The sequence below is a fragment of the Rhinoraja longicauda genome, chromosome 12 (genome assembly GCF_053455715.1).
Source record: "Rhinoraja longicauda isolate Sanriku21f chromosome 12, sRhiLon1.1, whole genome shotgun sequence".
In the NCBI taxonomy this organism is placed as follows: Eukaryota; Metazoa; Chordata; class Chondrichthyes; order Rajiformes; family Arhynchobatidae; genus Rhinoraja; species Rhinoraja longicauda.
The window spans coordinates 31,983,643-32,000,776 of NC_135964.1; the positions used below are offsets into that span (position 1 = coordinate 31,983,643).

General features: G+C 39.4%; 1 protein-coding gene across 1 annotated transcript in view; it reads left to right on the forward strand.

Moving 5' to 3' along the window:
• The window catches only part of rb1 (retinoblastoma 1), a 165,656-nt gene that overhangs the window by 120,713 nt on the left and 27,809 nt on the right, over positions 1–17,134 (forward strand). Inside the window, exons 18-19 of the mRNA XM_078409411.1 lie at positions 16,030–16,148; positions 16,312–16,487. Of these exons, the coding sequence (XP_078265537.1) occupies positions 16,030–16,148; positions 16,312–16,487 (295 nt within the window). The remainder of the gene's footprint in view (positions 1–16,029; positions 16,149–16,311; positions 16,488–17,134) is intronic.

Genomic DNA, 17,134 nt, shown 5'->3' on the forward strand with positions numbered 1-17,134 from the left:
TGACCCGCTGAGTTACTCCAGCATTTTGTGATACCTTCAATTTATACCAGCATCTGCAGTTATTTTCCTACAGTTAACAGGCAAGACGCTTAACAGCATTGAAGTACTGAGGGATCTTGGGGTCCAAGTTTAGCTCCCTGAAAGTGGCAATACAAGTATCATAGAGTAGTAACGAAGGTGAATGGTATGCTTGCCTTCATTGGTTTGGACATTGAATATAATAAGAGTCAGGAAGTCATGTTGCATCTTTATAAAGCTTTGGTTAGACCACATTTGGAGTATTGTATGTAGTTCTGGTTATCCCATTATGGGAACTATGTGGAGGGTACAGAGAAGGTTTACCAAAATGCTGCCTAGATTAGAGGGTAATAGCTAAAAGGAAACGTTGGACAAACTTGGATTAAGTTCTCTGGAGCGTCAGAAGTTAAGAGGAAACCTGATAGAAATATATAAAATTATGTAATGTAGATAGGGTAGACAGTCAAATGTGGAGTGTCATGGGTGTCAAAGGCTAGAGGGCATGAGGGGGGAAGTGGGGCAGGTTTTGAGAGTGGTGGGTGCCTAAAATACACTGCCAGGGATTGTGGTGGAAGCATGTGGATATGCAGAGAATGGAGGGATATGGATCACATACAGGCAGAGAGATTAGTTTTATCTTGACATCATGTTTGGCACAGGGCCGAAAGGCGTGTCTCAATATTGTAATGTTGTACTGTTCTATGCGCTGTTCTGCAGTGTAATTTTTAATAATAGTTTTGGTTTGTACTATTTAGTTTTAATCTTCTTTCTAATTTGCTGGATGATTTGATGTCTGTTTGATATATGTTGTTAACATTTGTAGTTACACTACCCTCGCCTTTCAGTCATGAGTATAATGGTGGACATTTTCATTCAGTGCAATTGAAATAATATTCTATCAGAAGAGGGATGATTCCACTTTAATACTATAACTTGGTCTTCCAGTTAATGGCAATAGCAATTTACAAGTTGGAGTCACAGAGTTATATAGCATAGAAATAGATCCTTTAGCCCAATTCATCCATGTCAACAAAGGTTTCTTCCTGAGCTAGTCTTACTTAGCTCATGTCCCTCTTAGTTTTTCTTATCCATGTACCTGTCCAAATGTCTTTTAAACAGGATAATTGTACCTGCCTCTACCACTTCCTCTAGCAGCTCGTTCCCTATACCCACTACCCTCTGTATGGGAAAACGTGCCTCCCACCATAAAAATATGCCCTCTAGTTTTAATCTACCCTACTCTGGGGAAAATATTGTGACATCCATCATATCCATTCCCCTCATGAGTTTACCCCCTGCCTCCCATCACACTGTTTCTTTTTCCCCTTCCCTCCCCTACATACCCCTTCCACTGGACTCCCTTCATCCCTTTCAGCCTTTCCATCCGCTCACCCATGCCTGACCTGTTGAGTTGCCCCAGCAGCTCTCCTTTTTTTGCAAATGAGTGTCATATGCCGTGATAGCTTATGCGGGACTTTGTTTCACCTTGTGCTTATTTTGCCACTTTCCACCGTAATGGACACCTCTTAATTAGCATTTAATGGGCTATCAATGCGCTGCTGTCTTGTCAATGTATCAGAGGTGGCATTCGTTTGGACACAATTTGAATGGTGATTATGGTATGTACAATGGCTGGAAATGATGCCTATTATATTGACTTCATAATTACTGTGGTTCATGAATTAATTTATTATTATAAAATATAATTGTTCCTTGTAGGTTTCATGTTTTGTCAATTGATTATTCAGCAGTAGCAAACGCATAGATTAAAAAAGTGCTATTTTGTTTGAGTTTGTAGTTGCATATCTTCTGAATATCCCATCTGCTCAATAGTTTTATTGATGAGATGATATAGAGTAATGACACTAATAAAAATTCCTGATCTAATTAATACGATCATTCAGCAAAACATCCACCATCTATTGCTGTGCAACATTTGCCTCAGATATTTCACGATGTAACCAAGAGCCATTTTTTAAATCTTAAGTATACTGTGCATAATTATTTAAAGTTTGATATTTACAGCCTGTTTTTTCTTCATGTTGCTCCTCATGGACCGTCAAATATGTCTATTGTGTTTTTTAGTTCAACATAAACGATTGTGTCACAAATATATGGAATTTTATCTATTCTTGTTCCAGAGAAGTGGATTTATGTTTTAAACATTTATCTGGATTTACCATTGACCTAAAAGAGCCTTTTCTTTATTCTGTCTGAAGAAGGGTTTCAAAACGTTACCCATTCCTTCTCTCCAGAGATGCTGCCTGTCCCGCTGAGTTGCTCCAGCTTTTTGTGTCTATCTTTGTGTATTTCTTTATCACATTCAGGTTCTATGACTTTTAGAGTTTGTATACAGTATACATCTATATAAATAGACATATGCACGTTAAAACATTGTTCCTCCATTGACCCTTTATATGGAAGAATGAGTTTGTCAAGATTGGCATTGTCGTTTGTTATTTATGGTTGTGGCAGTTATCAGGGTACTGGCAGACACACAGGACTGCAGATATATTTTGCAGCATGCAGATTATGCGCTTTGCAAAGAATGTCTGTAAATTTGTAGATTTTCTGAAGATAACTACTTCTGGATATTCCCATATTTTCACAAATATAGACTGTAGCTTAAATAATAATCGTGGAACAAATGAACCCTTCTGTTGATTGATAGCTTGCTATGAATTCCAATAATCAAATCTGTCATTGTACTTATACTAATTGAGATCCAGCTCAACTCAGTTAGGTTCATGAACTATTACCATCCTAACTTGAGCAGGTTCATATTCATGTGTCAGTAGCTGCAAGTTATTTGTTTGTAATTACCTGAGTTGTTTTCGTTGAAACGTTTCCATCCCAGGATCTATCATTTTACTGTTGAATGGAACTAGGTTGTTTGGCTACCACACCAATCAATCAGTGAATGCAAAAAATTATGAATGGTAGATGGCTAATCATTGGTAGACAACAAAAAACCACTGATGCACAAATGTTGTCAACTCTAAGCATACAAAAGTTGTACTTAAAAATAACACATATATGAGGTTGTCGTATATCAGTTTTTTCAACTTCAACGATTGACCAAATTCATTCTATCTATCTATATACTAAAACTCTCGTTTGTTTGTTTGTTTGTTCCTGAACTACAGCCAAAATGGTACACGATAGCGCGACAATTTTAGGCCCACCTTACTCACCATCATCCCTTTGGTGCTAATGGAAGAAGTTTCATTGAAATTGGTGTTATATTTTTAAAGCTATTCACATTTTAAAGTTTAAATCTATTTCCTAGGGAGGGAGGGAGGGAGGGGGGGAGGGGGAGGAGGGAGGATAAGGGGGATGGAGTGGGGGGAGAAGGGGGTGTGGAGGGATGGGGGAGGGGATGGGGGAGGGAAAGAGGGAGGGAGCGAGGAGGAGGGAGGGAGGTGAGGGGGGGTGGGTGGTAGGAGAGGGTGCTGCACCAATGCAGGAGAGGTTTGGGCCCAAGGGATCCACTTGGTCTAGTAGTTGAATAAAGGTGATTGCCATCTTCATTTTATTTACCGGTTTTCATTGAAATTCCAGGACATGTTTTGGATTTAAATCTGATTTGATTCTAATTTCCCACTTTTTTCTTCTTATGAAATGCTGGATGAACCATAAGTGCTTGAATCTTTAAAGCATAGTTTGCCAAAGATGAAAGTGATTTTAACATACAATTAAAGATATTGTATTCAAATTGTACATTATGTAGCTACTATCAATATCACAGCTAATTATTTGTTACATGTGACTCATTTGAAATAAAAGCCTGAAATGCAAAGTGTAAAACTTGTTTGAACAGCAAATTTGCTGTCATATTTAAGTTTGTTAGAGAATGTAGAACAGTACAGCACAGGGACAGACTTTTCACCCTATGATGTGTCTGCTGACCATAATGCCAATTTAAACTAATTCCACCTGCCTGCAATGGTCCATAATCCTCCATATTTTGCCTGTTCATATGCCTGTCTAAATGCCTCTTAGATGTTGCAATCATATCTGCTTTCATTACCTCCTCTGGCAGAACGTTCCAGGCACATTCCACACTATGTGTAAAATAAAAAACTTTCATTCCTTGCAAATGAAATTAAATCAATCTTAAATGAACAATATTCATGAATAATATAAAAGGGTTAAAATTATGTAGTTTAACTGTTACCAATAAAAACATTACACTGAAAATAAAGTAGTAACAAGGAACTGCAGATGCTGGTTTACCAAAGAAAGACACAAAATGCTAGAGCAACTCTGCGGGTCATGCAGCATCCCTGGAGAACATGGATACTCACATTAACATTCATTAATGCATTAATTAAATCACTGTGCCCACGTAATATTGGAAGTGTCCAAGAACATGAGCTTAACTAGGACCTTGGTTCTTTGATGTTAATAGATAGTCATTTTGCACAAGTGGGACTTTATGTTCAGAAAAGTAAGCCTAATCAATCAGCATAGCCAAATCGCTCCCTCAACCAAGGCCTCAACCCGAAACGTCACCTCTCCATGTTCTCCAGAGATGTTGCCTGATCTGCTGATTTACTCCAGCATTTTGTGTCCTTTCACGTACATTCAATCTCACAAGCAGCAGGATTCTGAATAGCAATTATTAACTTGAACCCGTGTTTTTTTTCTTTCCTTCCCTTCTCTTGTCCTCTCTCAAAACCTTGATTTATCAAGGCCAATTATATTCCAGAATATTGCTCTAACTGAGATCAGTTAGTGGATAAATGCTGGGCCCCTGTGGTCTGAAAGGGGAGACAGTGCCTTTAATCAAACGACTAATAATAATCAGTGAATGCACTTAGAGACTGTGAATATTTTCTTTTAATTTGAAAGGATTTTCAGAATCTCCTTTGGTTCTTCTGAGTGGAAATATCTTTTTAAACTTATCAACAAGAAAGAATATAGTATTGACTTGCAAATTAAGATAACAATTTTTGGATTTTGATGTGAACAGTTTTATTATAATTTCTTAAGTATTTTGTTAAAAGATATATAAATGTTTTATTAAAATTGGAAAATAGGGGACGTGAATTGGAAATTTTGACTTTTGTTATCCTGATTTTGCATATATATTTTTGATGCAAAATTAGAATTTTTGCTTACACAGATCTTCTTGTGCTAACTTGCTTAGCATAGTAACTGCGTTGTTGTCAGTACTGTTTAGTGCCAGTTATGTTTCCTGAGTCCAAAATGTAATTGTGACATTTACTACATGTGCAAACTAAATCTGATTATAGATTTGTGCCCACACACGTTAAGTTTGAACGATGGATGCCACTAGGAATTAGAAATGATGACATTGAGAATGTGATTTTCACATGAGAGAAACCACATCTAGTTGAATTCGTAATCCCTTTTGGAGTCATTCCAGATTCAATTAAATTGTTTTAAAATCATTGAATGGGATATGTGGCTACAATTATAAATAAATAATGCTGCTTTGCAGCTAGTTAACTCCCTGGCGAGAGAGAAATGAAAGTAAGTTTGGTTTTTGCATTCAGTTAAAAGGCTATATTTTTTCTCAGCAGACCTGGAAAGTTGTTTGACAGTTGGCTTTTCAGCTTATGATGTCTGCATATATTCATTTCCCTTTCCTGTGACTTTCAGTCTGAAGAAGGGTCTCGACCCAAAATGTCACCCATTCCTTCTCCAGAGATGCTGCCTGTCCCGCTGAGTTACTCCAGCTTTTTGTGTCTATCTTCGGTTTAAACCAGCATCTGCAGTTCCTTCCTACACTATTCATCTTTTAAAAGTCCTGTTAAGTCCACTCTTTTGTATTCATGTTAGGTCACCCTCTGAGAAACTCAATCAGTACCACAGCTTCTTGCCTGTGGATTCTTGCCTCATTACAAATGAAGCCATTTGGAGTTGAATCTAAAGTGAGGAAATATCTTATCTAATGAGGAAGGCAACCCTGACATATAAAACTGCATACTCAAAAAGGAGATCAGAAGGGCTAAAGTGAGGAGGGGGAGGGGGGAGCATGAGATGGCTCTGGCAGATAAGATTAAGTAGAATCCAAAGAGATTTTATGAATACTAAGGTGATCCTAGAGAAAGAATAGGGCCTCTCAGAAACCAAATAGATCATCTACGTGTGGACCTGCAGGAGATTGATTTGGGATAGTCAGCATGGTCTTGTGCATTGGGGATAGTGTCTCACGAATTTGACTGAGATTTTTGAAGTGATCATGAAGGTAAATGAGGGCAGGGTCGTAGACGTCAAAAAATACTTCAGCAAGGTCTTTGATGAGGTTCCACATGTTGGCTGCTCTGGAAGGGTAGATCGCATGGGATCTAGGGAGAGCTAGCGAACAGGATACAGAATTGGCTTCATGGTAGGAAGCAGGAAGCTGGTGATACTGGAAGATGGTTAATTGCATGAAGGCATGAGACTAGTGATGTGGCATAGGATCGGTGCTGCACCCATTGCTGATTGTCATCTATATCTTTGATTTGGATGAGAATGTACACGGTGTGGTAGATGACACGAAAGTGGGCAGTATCGTAGACCATGAAGCTGGTTACCCTCTATAGGGAAGATGGCATTAATCCGGAAAGTAGATTTATGAAGACTTTTCCAGGATTTAAGAGCTTGAACTATAGTGAGAGATTGGGCAGGGTAAGACTTTATTCCTAGGAGTGCGGGAAGCTGAGGGGTGATCTTTCAGAGGTGTACAATATCATGAGGGGAATAGATAGAGTGAATTCACAGAGTCTTTTTCCCCAGGGTAGTGGAATAAAGAACAAGAGGGCATAGATTTAAGTTGAGAGGGGAAAGATTTAATAGGAACCTGAGAGTCAACCTTTTCACATGGAGGGTGGTGGGTGTATAGACCAAACTGCCAGTAACAGTAATTGAGTCAAATAGAAGAACAACGCTTAAACGACATTCGGACAAGTACATGGATAGGAAAGGTTGAGAGTGATATGGGCCAAATACAGGCAAATGGGACTAGGTTAGAGTGGACATTTTTAGCTGGCATTGCTGAGTTGGGTCAAAGGACCTGTTATTTGTGCTGTATAATTCTGAAACAAAATAATTCAGATTAATTTGCACGTTGGTTTGTTCTGTTGAAAAACAGACAAATAGTTTAAGTTACATCGATATCTCCTGTAGACGAGTGAAAGATAGTACAGAATATAAATTCAATGCTAGTGACGATGGGTCAGCAGATAGAGGAGATATTATTGTGTTACTTATGGACTGTATGCTGATATTCAGCAATAAGTTCCCTGCTAAGAAGGAACTTACTTTGTTGTATTTTATCCACTGCTTGGGTTATGTCAAGTTTGGTTGGATTTTTTTCATCTGGATCTGTGCACTTCTGGGACCTCTTCTGTTTATGATATATATAAATGACTTGGACGTAAATCGGTTGATTGTTAGGTTTGTAAATTATACCAAGATTGCGGGGGTCACAGAGTGTGAGGCAGGTTATCAAAGTATAGAGTATCTTTAATTTTACCCATCAGCCGCAGGTGGACCACCTGTCCGTTTTGTGACCTCAATATTTTTTTTTGTGTTAATCCTTGGGTCTCTAACACACACAAATAATAGTTTTACTATTACTATCATGTCCTCAAATTTTCTAACAGGCTAAATTCAAATAACATAAATTAATTTCAGTCTGAAGAAGAGTCTGAAGAAATGTCTCAGTTTAAAGAAGGGTCTCAACCCGAAACATCGCCTAATTCTTTTCTCCAGAGATGCCTTCTGACATGTTGAGTTACTCCAGCTTTTTGTGTTTATATTTGGCCTGATACTTAAGTTCAATGTATTTGATATTCACAGTTGTTTCATCAGCATTAATATTCATCTGACCAAATTATTTCAATACATCTCAACACTGAAGGCATTTAAAATAGCAATCAAACATTCTGCTGGAAATTATTTATTTTTTTTGCACGGTAAGTAGTTGTTGCTTGGAATGTATGGACAGTGAAACTAGATCCAAAGCTATTTTCTAAAAACAAATTCAGAGAAATAGTAGAACAGGAAAATATAAATGGATATAAAGAAATAGTAAGGATGCGCACATATTTTTTTAATTTATTCATTTCTGGGGATCTGGTCAATCTGACAAGCCAAACATCCCAAACTGAAAGGCTTACTGGACCACTTCTGAGTTGACCTCATTAATTACTCGGGAATCACAAAATAGCCAGACTGAACAAAACCGGGTGGCGCTGTCAGCGATGGCAGCCTCGCCAACAGTCTGTCTTTTTGTCTTTTTTGTTAGTTTTAGTGTGTTTTAAAAATATTTGTTAATGTTCTCTGGTTTGTTTTATGAGGGGGAGGGGGAGGGGGAGGGGGAAACTGTTTTCAATCTCTGACCTAGCCGGAGATGCAATTTTTTTCCGGATCGTATCTCCGGTCGCTCTGCGGCCTAACATCATGGAGCTGATGGCCTTGCTCAAGACTGACTTTGAGCCCCACCGCGGGGCCATGGACTTACCATCGGAGCCTGCGATCCCTTGTCTGGGATCGACGCTGATTTCAACATCGAGGAGCTCGCTGTCTTGGGTAGAGACTGATGTCGGGAACCTCCAAACCACACGAGGTTCGACCAGCCCCGACCCGGGGCCCAATCGCCCGGAGTGGGGAGCTGAGATTCCCCCCAATGCGGGAGCTTGATCGCCCTGATGTGGAGGGCTCGTCCATGGGCTGCGGGAGCCAAGATCACCCCAACAACGGAAGGTTCGGGTGCCCCGACCACAGGAGAACAAAGAAGGAAATAAGATTGAACTATTTTTCCCTTCCATCACAGAGGAATGTGGGGGAGTCACTGAGGTGGATGTTTATGTTAAAACTTTATTTGGGTGGCTTGTTGCTCTTTATTGGTATGACTGTATGGCAAAACAAATTCCTTGCATGGTGCAAATTCCTTGTATAGTACTTGGCTAATAAAGTACTATTATGATTATGATGACAGTATATTTCCTCTCCCAAAGTGAACCAGATAGATTTTATGGAGATAGACACAAAGTGCTGGAATGATTAGTAGGACTAGATGTTACAATCCCTAAGGTTTGCACTACAATTGACTGGTGTTGTTCTTGGGGGTGACCACTAGGTAATGTTGCTACCATTCCGACACATCTTCAGTTGTGTACCTCAACATCACTGGGCGTTTCGGCCTTTTATCACAAGACACCCTCAGTTGAGGCAGGCCCACCGCAGGGTGATCAGACTTGGGTGTGTGTCTTATGGTTAGCCTCAAGATGGTCACGTGGCAGCCCAGACAGTATCTTTTCTTTTCTAAACCTAGCTGCACCAAAGCCCTTTAAACTCAGTTCCCAGTCTCTGGCTGCGCTCAGTGGAGATAGACACAAAGTGCTGGAATAAGTGGGTCAGGCAGCATCTCTGGAGAAAAATGATGAAGAAAGGTCCCGACCCGAAAAGTCATTCATCCTTTTTCTCCAGAGATGCTGCCTGACCCGCTGAGTTACTCCAGCACTTTGTGTCTATCTTTGGTATAAACCAGCATCTGCAGTTCTTTGTTCCTAGATTTTACTGAGGATTGGTATATTAATATCTCTGTATTGCTAATCAAGGCTTCTGGATTACTAACCTCGTTATTTAACCACTGTGCCACCATTGTTCTTTCAAAAATCTGTCAGGCACAATGGACCAATTAGCCAATTTTTTCTGTTACTTTTTATTTTGTATGCTGCATGACCTGCTGAGTATTTCAGATTTTTTTGTTGAAAACACTTCAACAGAAAGGAACTGTAAGAAGCTGTAAGGACCTATACTTGTTTCAAATTATTATACACATTTAAGAGCCACTAAACTCTTTCGTTGTTCAAAAAAAACAATATGCAATTTTAGTATCACGGCATTTTTTAACAATAGATGACTGAAGGGTACACAATGTTGTATCTGATTGACCGTAACCTCTTCAGAAGTTGAGAGGGCTTAATTTGTGCTACTTGTGTTAATGTTTGATGCATCATTTTGACCTGATTGATTCAACAGTGTTAAGTGATTATTGTATTTATCCAGGCTTAATGGTAGGGTGGGGTCTTACTGTGTCATGGGAGGGATTTGTGGACTGACTGTCAAGACCACCCAGCAGCAAATTAGTATCTAAACCTAGCTGCACCAAAGCCCTGAAACCAGAAGTGAAAACCCACGGCATACAATAAGTAAATGAGCAGAATCTTCTCAGAACTGGAAAATGAAGGCTGAAAAACTGTCAAAAGATTATTTAAATTGACAAGATTTGGGCTGGGATAGGAGTTGATTTTAATATACTCCAAATAGATATCGAAAGCGAATCAGGAAGTTGTTAAATCATCTTAGTTAGACAACGAAAAGTATTAAGTGACATACATTGAATAAACAAAGAGCATGGTCATGTCTTAGCCTGCTTTCTCTCCCTCTTCAGAATTGTAACCTTTGTCAGAGTCACGCAGCACAGAAACAGGCCCTTCAACCCAACCTGCTCATGCCAACCAAAATGCCACATCTATCGTAGTCCCACCTACCTGTGTTTGGTCCATATTCCTCTAAACCTTTCCTATCTATGTATCTGTCCAAATGTCTTTGAAATGTTGTTATAGTACCTGCCCTAACTACCTCCTCTGGCAGTTTGTTCCATAGAGCTGCCACCCTCTGTGTGAAAATGTTGCTTCCTATTCAATATTTCCCCTCACCTTAAACCTATATCCCTCGTTCTTGATTCCCCTATTCTGGGTAAAAGACTCAGAGTTTACCCTATCTATTCCCCTCATGGTCTTGTATATCTGTAAGATTACCCCTCATCCTCCTGCACTCCAAGGAACAAAGTCCTAGCCTGCCCAACCTCCAACTCTCCCTATAGCTGAGGTCCTCAAGTTCTGGCAACATCCTCATAAATCTTCCCTGCACTCTTTCCAGCTTAACAACAGGGTGACCAAACCTGAACATAATATTCCAAATGCAGCCTCACCAACATCTTGTCCAACTATAACATAAGATCTTGACTTCTATCAACTGATGCCTATTACAAACCCACTGACTCCCACAACTATCTCAACTACACTACTACCCACCCTGTTTCCTGCAAAGACTCTATCCCCTACTCTCAATTCCTCCGTCTACGGTGCATCTGAGCCCAAGATGAGGTGTTCCATACCAGGACATCCGAGATGTCGTCATTCTTTATGGAACGGGTGTTCCCCTCTCCCATCATAGATGATGCCCTCACTCATGTCTCCTCGATACCCTGCAGCTGCCCCCTTGCTTCCCATCGCTCTAGTCGCGACAAAGGCAGAGTCCCCCTAGTCCTTACCTATCATCCCATCCGCCGTCGCATACAACACATAATCCTCCGACATTTACGCCACCTCCAAGGTGATCCCAACACTAGTCACATCTTCCCATCTCCACTTCTTTCCACCTTCCGCAGAGACTGTTCCCTCCACATCTCCCTGGTTAACTCATCCCTTCCCACCTAAACCACCCCTTCAAAGGTACCTTCCCCTATAACCGCAGGAGATGCATCACCTGTCCCTATACCTTCTTCGTCGACTCTGTCCAGGGACCGCAACAGTCCTTTCAGGTTAGGCAGAGGTTCACTTGAACCTCCTCCAACCTCATCTACTGTATCCGTTGTTCAAGATGTGAACTCTTCTACATTGGCAAAACCAAATGTAGAATGGGCGATCATTTGGCTGAACACCTTCGCTCAGTCCGCCTGAACCTATCTGATCTCCCGGTTGCTAAATACCTTAATTCTCCAACCTATTCCCACACTGACCTTTCTGTCCGTGGCATTGCCAGAGTGAGGCTAAATGCAAATTGGAGGAACAGCATCTCATATTTCGCCTGGGCATCTTACAGCCCTGTGGTATGAATATTGATTTCTCTAACTTCATGTAACCCCAGCATTCCCACTCTCTCAATCCCTCCTCCACCCAAGTCGCACCAGCTTCTCCTTTTCATCCAACAAACAGTTAACATTGGCCTGTTTCCTTTATCATCATAACTTTTTTGTATATCTTTCATTCATTGTTATTTATCTCTCTACATCATCGCCTATATCTCTCGTTTCCCTTTCCCCTAACTAGTCTGAAGAAGGGTCTCGACTCAAAACGTCATCCATTCCACAGATGCTGCCTGTTCCGCTGAGTTACTCCAGCTTTTTGTGTCTATCTTCTATACTCGATACCCGGACTGATGAAGGCCAATGTACCAAAAGCCTTCTTCACCAACCTATCCACCTGTGGCGCCACTTTCAAGGAACTATAATATCTGTACTCCTCGGTCACTCTGCCCTACAACACACCTCAGGGCCCTGCGATTCACAGTGAATGTCCCACTCTGGATTGATTTCCCAAAATGCACCACCTCGCATTTATCTGCATTAAACTCCATTAATAATCTCATTTTCCCAATGAATTAAGACCCTGTTGTAATTTTTGATAACTATCTTCATTATACATGATACTACCCAGTTTACTGTCATCTGCAAACTTACTAATTATGCCTTGTACAATCTCACCCAAATTATTGATATAAACCAGAAATAGCAACGGACTCTGCACTGATCCCTGAGGCACACCACAAGTCACAGGCTTCCAGTGTGAAAAAGAACTTTCCACCATCACCCTCTGCTTCCTTCCATGAAGCCAATTCTCTATCCAGTCAGCTAGTTCTCCCTGGATCCCATATGATCTAACTTTCCAGAGCAGACTACAATGCAGAACCTTATCAAATGCCTTGCATTTTACTTTCAGGCCTGATCTGAAAGCTTTCCGTCTTCCTTCATTCTTTTTTCTATTACTTCTTTTAATCCTTTCTCGAACTTTCATTGCTTTTGGTATTCATCAATCCTTGATTTTTAATATTTTTTATTTGTTGAATATTTCTAGTGCTTCTGTTTCTTCCAATTTGGTATGTATCCGAGTAATTTTCCCAGCCCACATCTTCCCATCTCATTTTTTCCCTGATTTTGTTAAAATGCTTGAAGATCTTTCAGCTCTTGATAAAATACCTAATCTAAAATATTAAAGTTGGTGCTGCAATATCACCCTTTTACAGAACTTTACTGTTACTAGTTTGGAATTCTTGGTTATTGCTGTGCTACATGTGAGGCCTTAATTTTCCATCATAAAATGTCTCCCTTCACTGCTTGGTATCATTTGGTATCAAAAATGAAAATAAAACAAACTACTACTGATGCGAAAGTTGGAAATAAAATACAAAAAAATGCTGTAAACTTGTTGCCCCACCAAATTTGTAAGTTTGTGCGTGTACCTTCTTTCCTGTTTGGTTGAAAACAGATTAACTTGACATCTTAAAGATTGTTCTTATTGAAATTAATAACAAATCAGTACAGTTTACATTTTGAACATATTCACGTTATATATTTGAATTATTTCCACTGAATAGTTATATTGACTGATACCTGTTATGGTTTTTTTTTCATTGAAGTTGTTGTAATCAATTTCATACCCTTTGGAAAACATAAGAATACAGGAAATTAGGTAAGGAGTAGATAATTTGATCCCTTGAGCCTGCTGTGCTATTCGACAAGAATATGGCTGTTCTTCCCTCTCAAACACTACCTAGTCACTATTGCTTTTCTCCCTGCCCCTTCTTTCGAGGCTCATGATTGTCAAACTAATTGTGGCATTTCAGTGCCCCTCCAAGGAGATCAGCTGACATAGGACAAAGTTGAACAAAGAACTTTTCAAATGTAAATCGCTCAGTATTACATCAAGCAATTCAAACCTTAAATTAGCTCTCTTAAATATGCGCTGTTAAAAAAAAGTGAGTTGGCATGCTGTTGCTTGCATTTTCTACTCTAAAACATGTTTTTAAAGGACTGTAAAATTGCTATTTAGAGGATTTCATTTCTTATAATATATTAAGAATATAAATTCCCAAAGTATGCACACCTAACAGTTGTGTAGATGGGAATTCTTCATTTTAAAAGGAAGATAAGGCCGGGGTTACTTTTGAAAATATATATGCTAGAAGTAATCAAAATGTTTAGAACCATCATAAACATCTAATCCTAGTTTTTCATTAAATTGACAAGTGATTTGCTTTGGTTCGGAAGTGATCCTGTTATTAGAACTAAAATTACTTTAAAGGTAACAAAAAGACCAAAAAGATAAAATAATTGTAATTTAAAAGCTAAATGCTTTCTTGGATTTTCATCATTTGATGTGACATTTTTCCTACTGTTTACGGAGATCTTAAGATCATAAGTGATATTAGAACTAGGTCATTCGGCCCATCAAGTCCACTCTGGCATTCAATCAGTGCTGATCTATCTCTCCCTCCTAACCTCATTTTCCTGCCTTCACCCCATAACCTCTGATACCTGTACTAATCAAGAATCTATCTATCTCTACCTTAAATGTATCCACTAACTTGGCCTCCACAGCCTATGTGGCAAACAAATGCCACAGATTCACCACCCTCTGACTAACCTCCTTCTTAAAGGAACATCCTTTAATTCTGAGGCTATGACCTCTAGTCCTAGGTTCTCCCACGAGTGGAAACATCCTCTCCACATCCACTCTATCCAAGCCTTTCACTATTCTGTATATTTCAATTAGGTCCCCGCTCATTCTTCTAAACTCCAGCAAGTAAAGGCCCAGTGCCGTCAAACACTCATCATATGTTAACCTAGTCATTCTTGGGATCATTGCTGTAAATGTCCTCTGTACGCTCTCCAGAGCCACCCTTCCTCAGATAGGGTGCCCAAAATTGCTCACAATATTCCCAATCTATCCAAATCCTTCTGCAGAGTCCCTGCTTCCTCTACACTACCTGCTTCTCCACCTATTTTTGTATCATCCGCAAACTTGGCCACAAACCCTTCAATCCCTGTATCCAAATCATTAATATACAACGTGAAGAGCAGTGGCCCCAGCACAGAGCCCTGCAGAACTCTGCTAGTCAGTGGCAGCCAACCAGAAAAAGCCCCCTTCATTGTCACTCTTTGCCTTCTGCCATCCAGCCAACCTGATATCCGTGCTAATATCTGCCTTTTGATATCTTGGGCTCCCATCTTCCTTTGCAGCCTCCCGTATGGCACCTTATCAAAGGCTTTTTGAAAATCTTGGTAAACAACATAGACTGCCTCCCCTTTGTCTGTCCAGCTTTTTACTATAAAGAATTCCAGCAAATTTGCCAGGCAATACCTCCCCTTCACAAAGCCATGCTGACTTCGACCTATTTTATCGTAAACTTCTAAGTACTCCGTAACCTCATCCTTTAAAATGGGCTCTAAAATCTTACCAACCACTGAAGTCAGAATAACCGGCCTATAGTTCCCATTGATTAACAAAGACATTTTATATAAAATAAGTTAATAATTAACCTTATTTAGACATTTAATTCTCGATGTTAAATTCAGCTAATGCTTTTGGGATGGCTGTCATATTTGTCTGTTGGAATTAAAAGTCCTTTTTGAGTCTAAAAAAAATCAGATTTCGATAAGGCATTTAAAAAGGTGCTGCATCAAAAATACTTGCAGAAAATAAAAGCTCATAGTCTAGGTAACATGTGGCATTGGCACCATCACCCTTTAATTTTATATTATTTGTTTTCCGTGCATTAATTTTTTGCTTCCTTCCATTCCGTTGATTTATTTCTATAAATATAAGGAAAACACTGGATTTTGTTGTATGAACTTCCTACTCTGAAATGAAGTAGAGCACAATTAACAGCGATTGCTATTTTCTCTTTTCAATTTATTGAAAGATCAGTGCATTATCTTTGCTATGTTTCTGATAGTGATTTGCTCCATAGAAGTCAAAAAACTTGTTAATTTGAATGACAGGAAAGTAAGCGAATTATAACTTGTGAAGAATTGTAGAATATTTGACTGCCTCAATCCGATTGTGTTACTGTTTTTTTTTAATGGCTCACCAGTCAAAACCCACTTTCCTCCTATTGTCTATTCTCTGTAAAATGATTCGAACAGCAATTTTAGAGAAAAAAGATTTGATGAGACCTTTCCAATCCATTCTTTGTTATTTTCAGGACTCACCTTTGTTTGACATACTCAAGCAACAAAAAGAACAGGAAGATCAGCCAGATCAGCTTGAACCCACCAGTACCCTCAAACAACCACTCGAGCACAGCCACACTGCTGCAGATCTGTAAGTATAAATACATAAGATGTGCTATTTGCTTTTGTTTATAGTGGAATCTTGTAGTTGAAGTTGCAGAACCGCAAATCTAATTACATTTTGTTATTGACATGGATTTATTTCTTCCTTTATTTGAGCTGCCCAGTCACCTGTGGCATCTTTTTATCCATAGTTATCTTTCCCCTGTCCGATCCCCATGGAAGAAAGGGTCTGGTACAGCAAACACAGTTCCCACACAACAAACAAAAACTGAGACATCATCATCTTGGCAATCTCAGTCCCTTTCCCAGTCCCAACCTCAACAGAAGTCTCAGAAATCTACCTCACTCTCTCTCTTCTACAAGAAAGGTAAGTCAACGCATGAATATTTTTCTTGAGCTTTTACTTATAGCATTGTAGGTGGGTTTAGGAGATAAGATACAAACTAATCAAAGTTTCGGTCAATAAAGTGTCTACTTTGGTCCTTTGATAAGGGTAGCAGAACATGTGTACTTTATATTTATTTTACCATAGATAGGTGTAATTTATTGCCCGTCACTAAATGTCTTTGAGAGGATAATAATCAAAGTTTTCTTTCCATAATGTACTGGTTTGTGTATAAGCTAACCATTTCAGTGCATTTCTATTGTTGTGCTAAATGGGTCTAAATTGGGCGGGAAAAGGGACAACCAAAGTAGATTGTTATATGCCTGCACATTTTACATCAGAAGGAGAGGCAGGAAATAGAGATCGGATACCAACAGAAGAAAGCTCTACGTGATATGGAGTCATACAACACAGAAACAAACCCTTTGGCTCATTTGTCCAGGCTGACCAAGATACCCACCTGTGCTAGTCCCATTTGCTTACATTGGACACACATGCCTCTAAACCTTTTTTATCCATGTACCTGTCCAAATATCTTCTAAAAGTTGTTATTGTACCTGTCTATTGTACAACCTCTGTGTGGAAAAAATTGCTCTTCAGATTCCTACTCTATCTTTCCCCTCTTATTT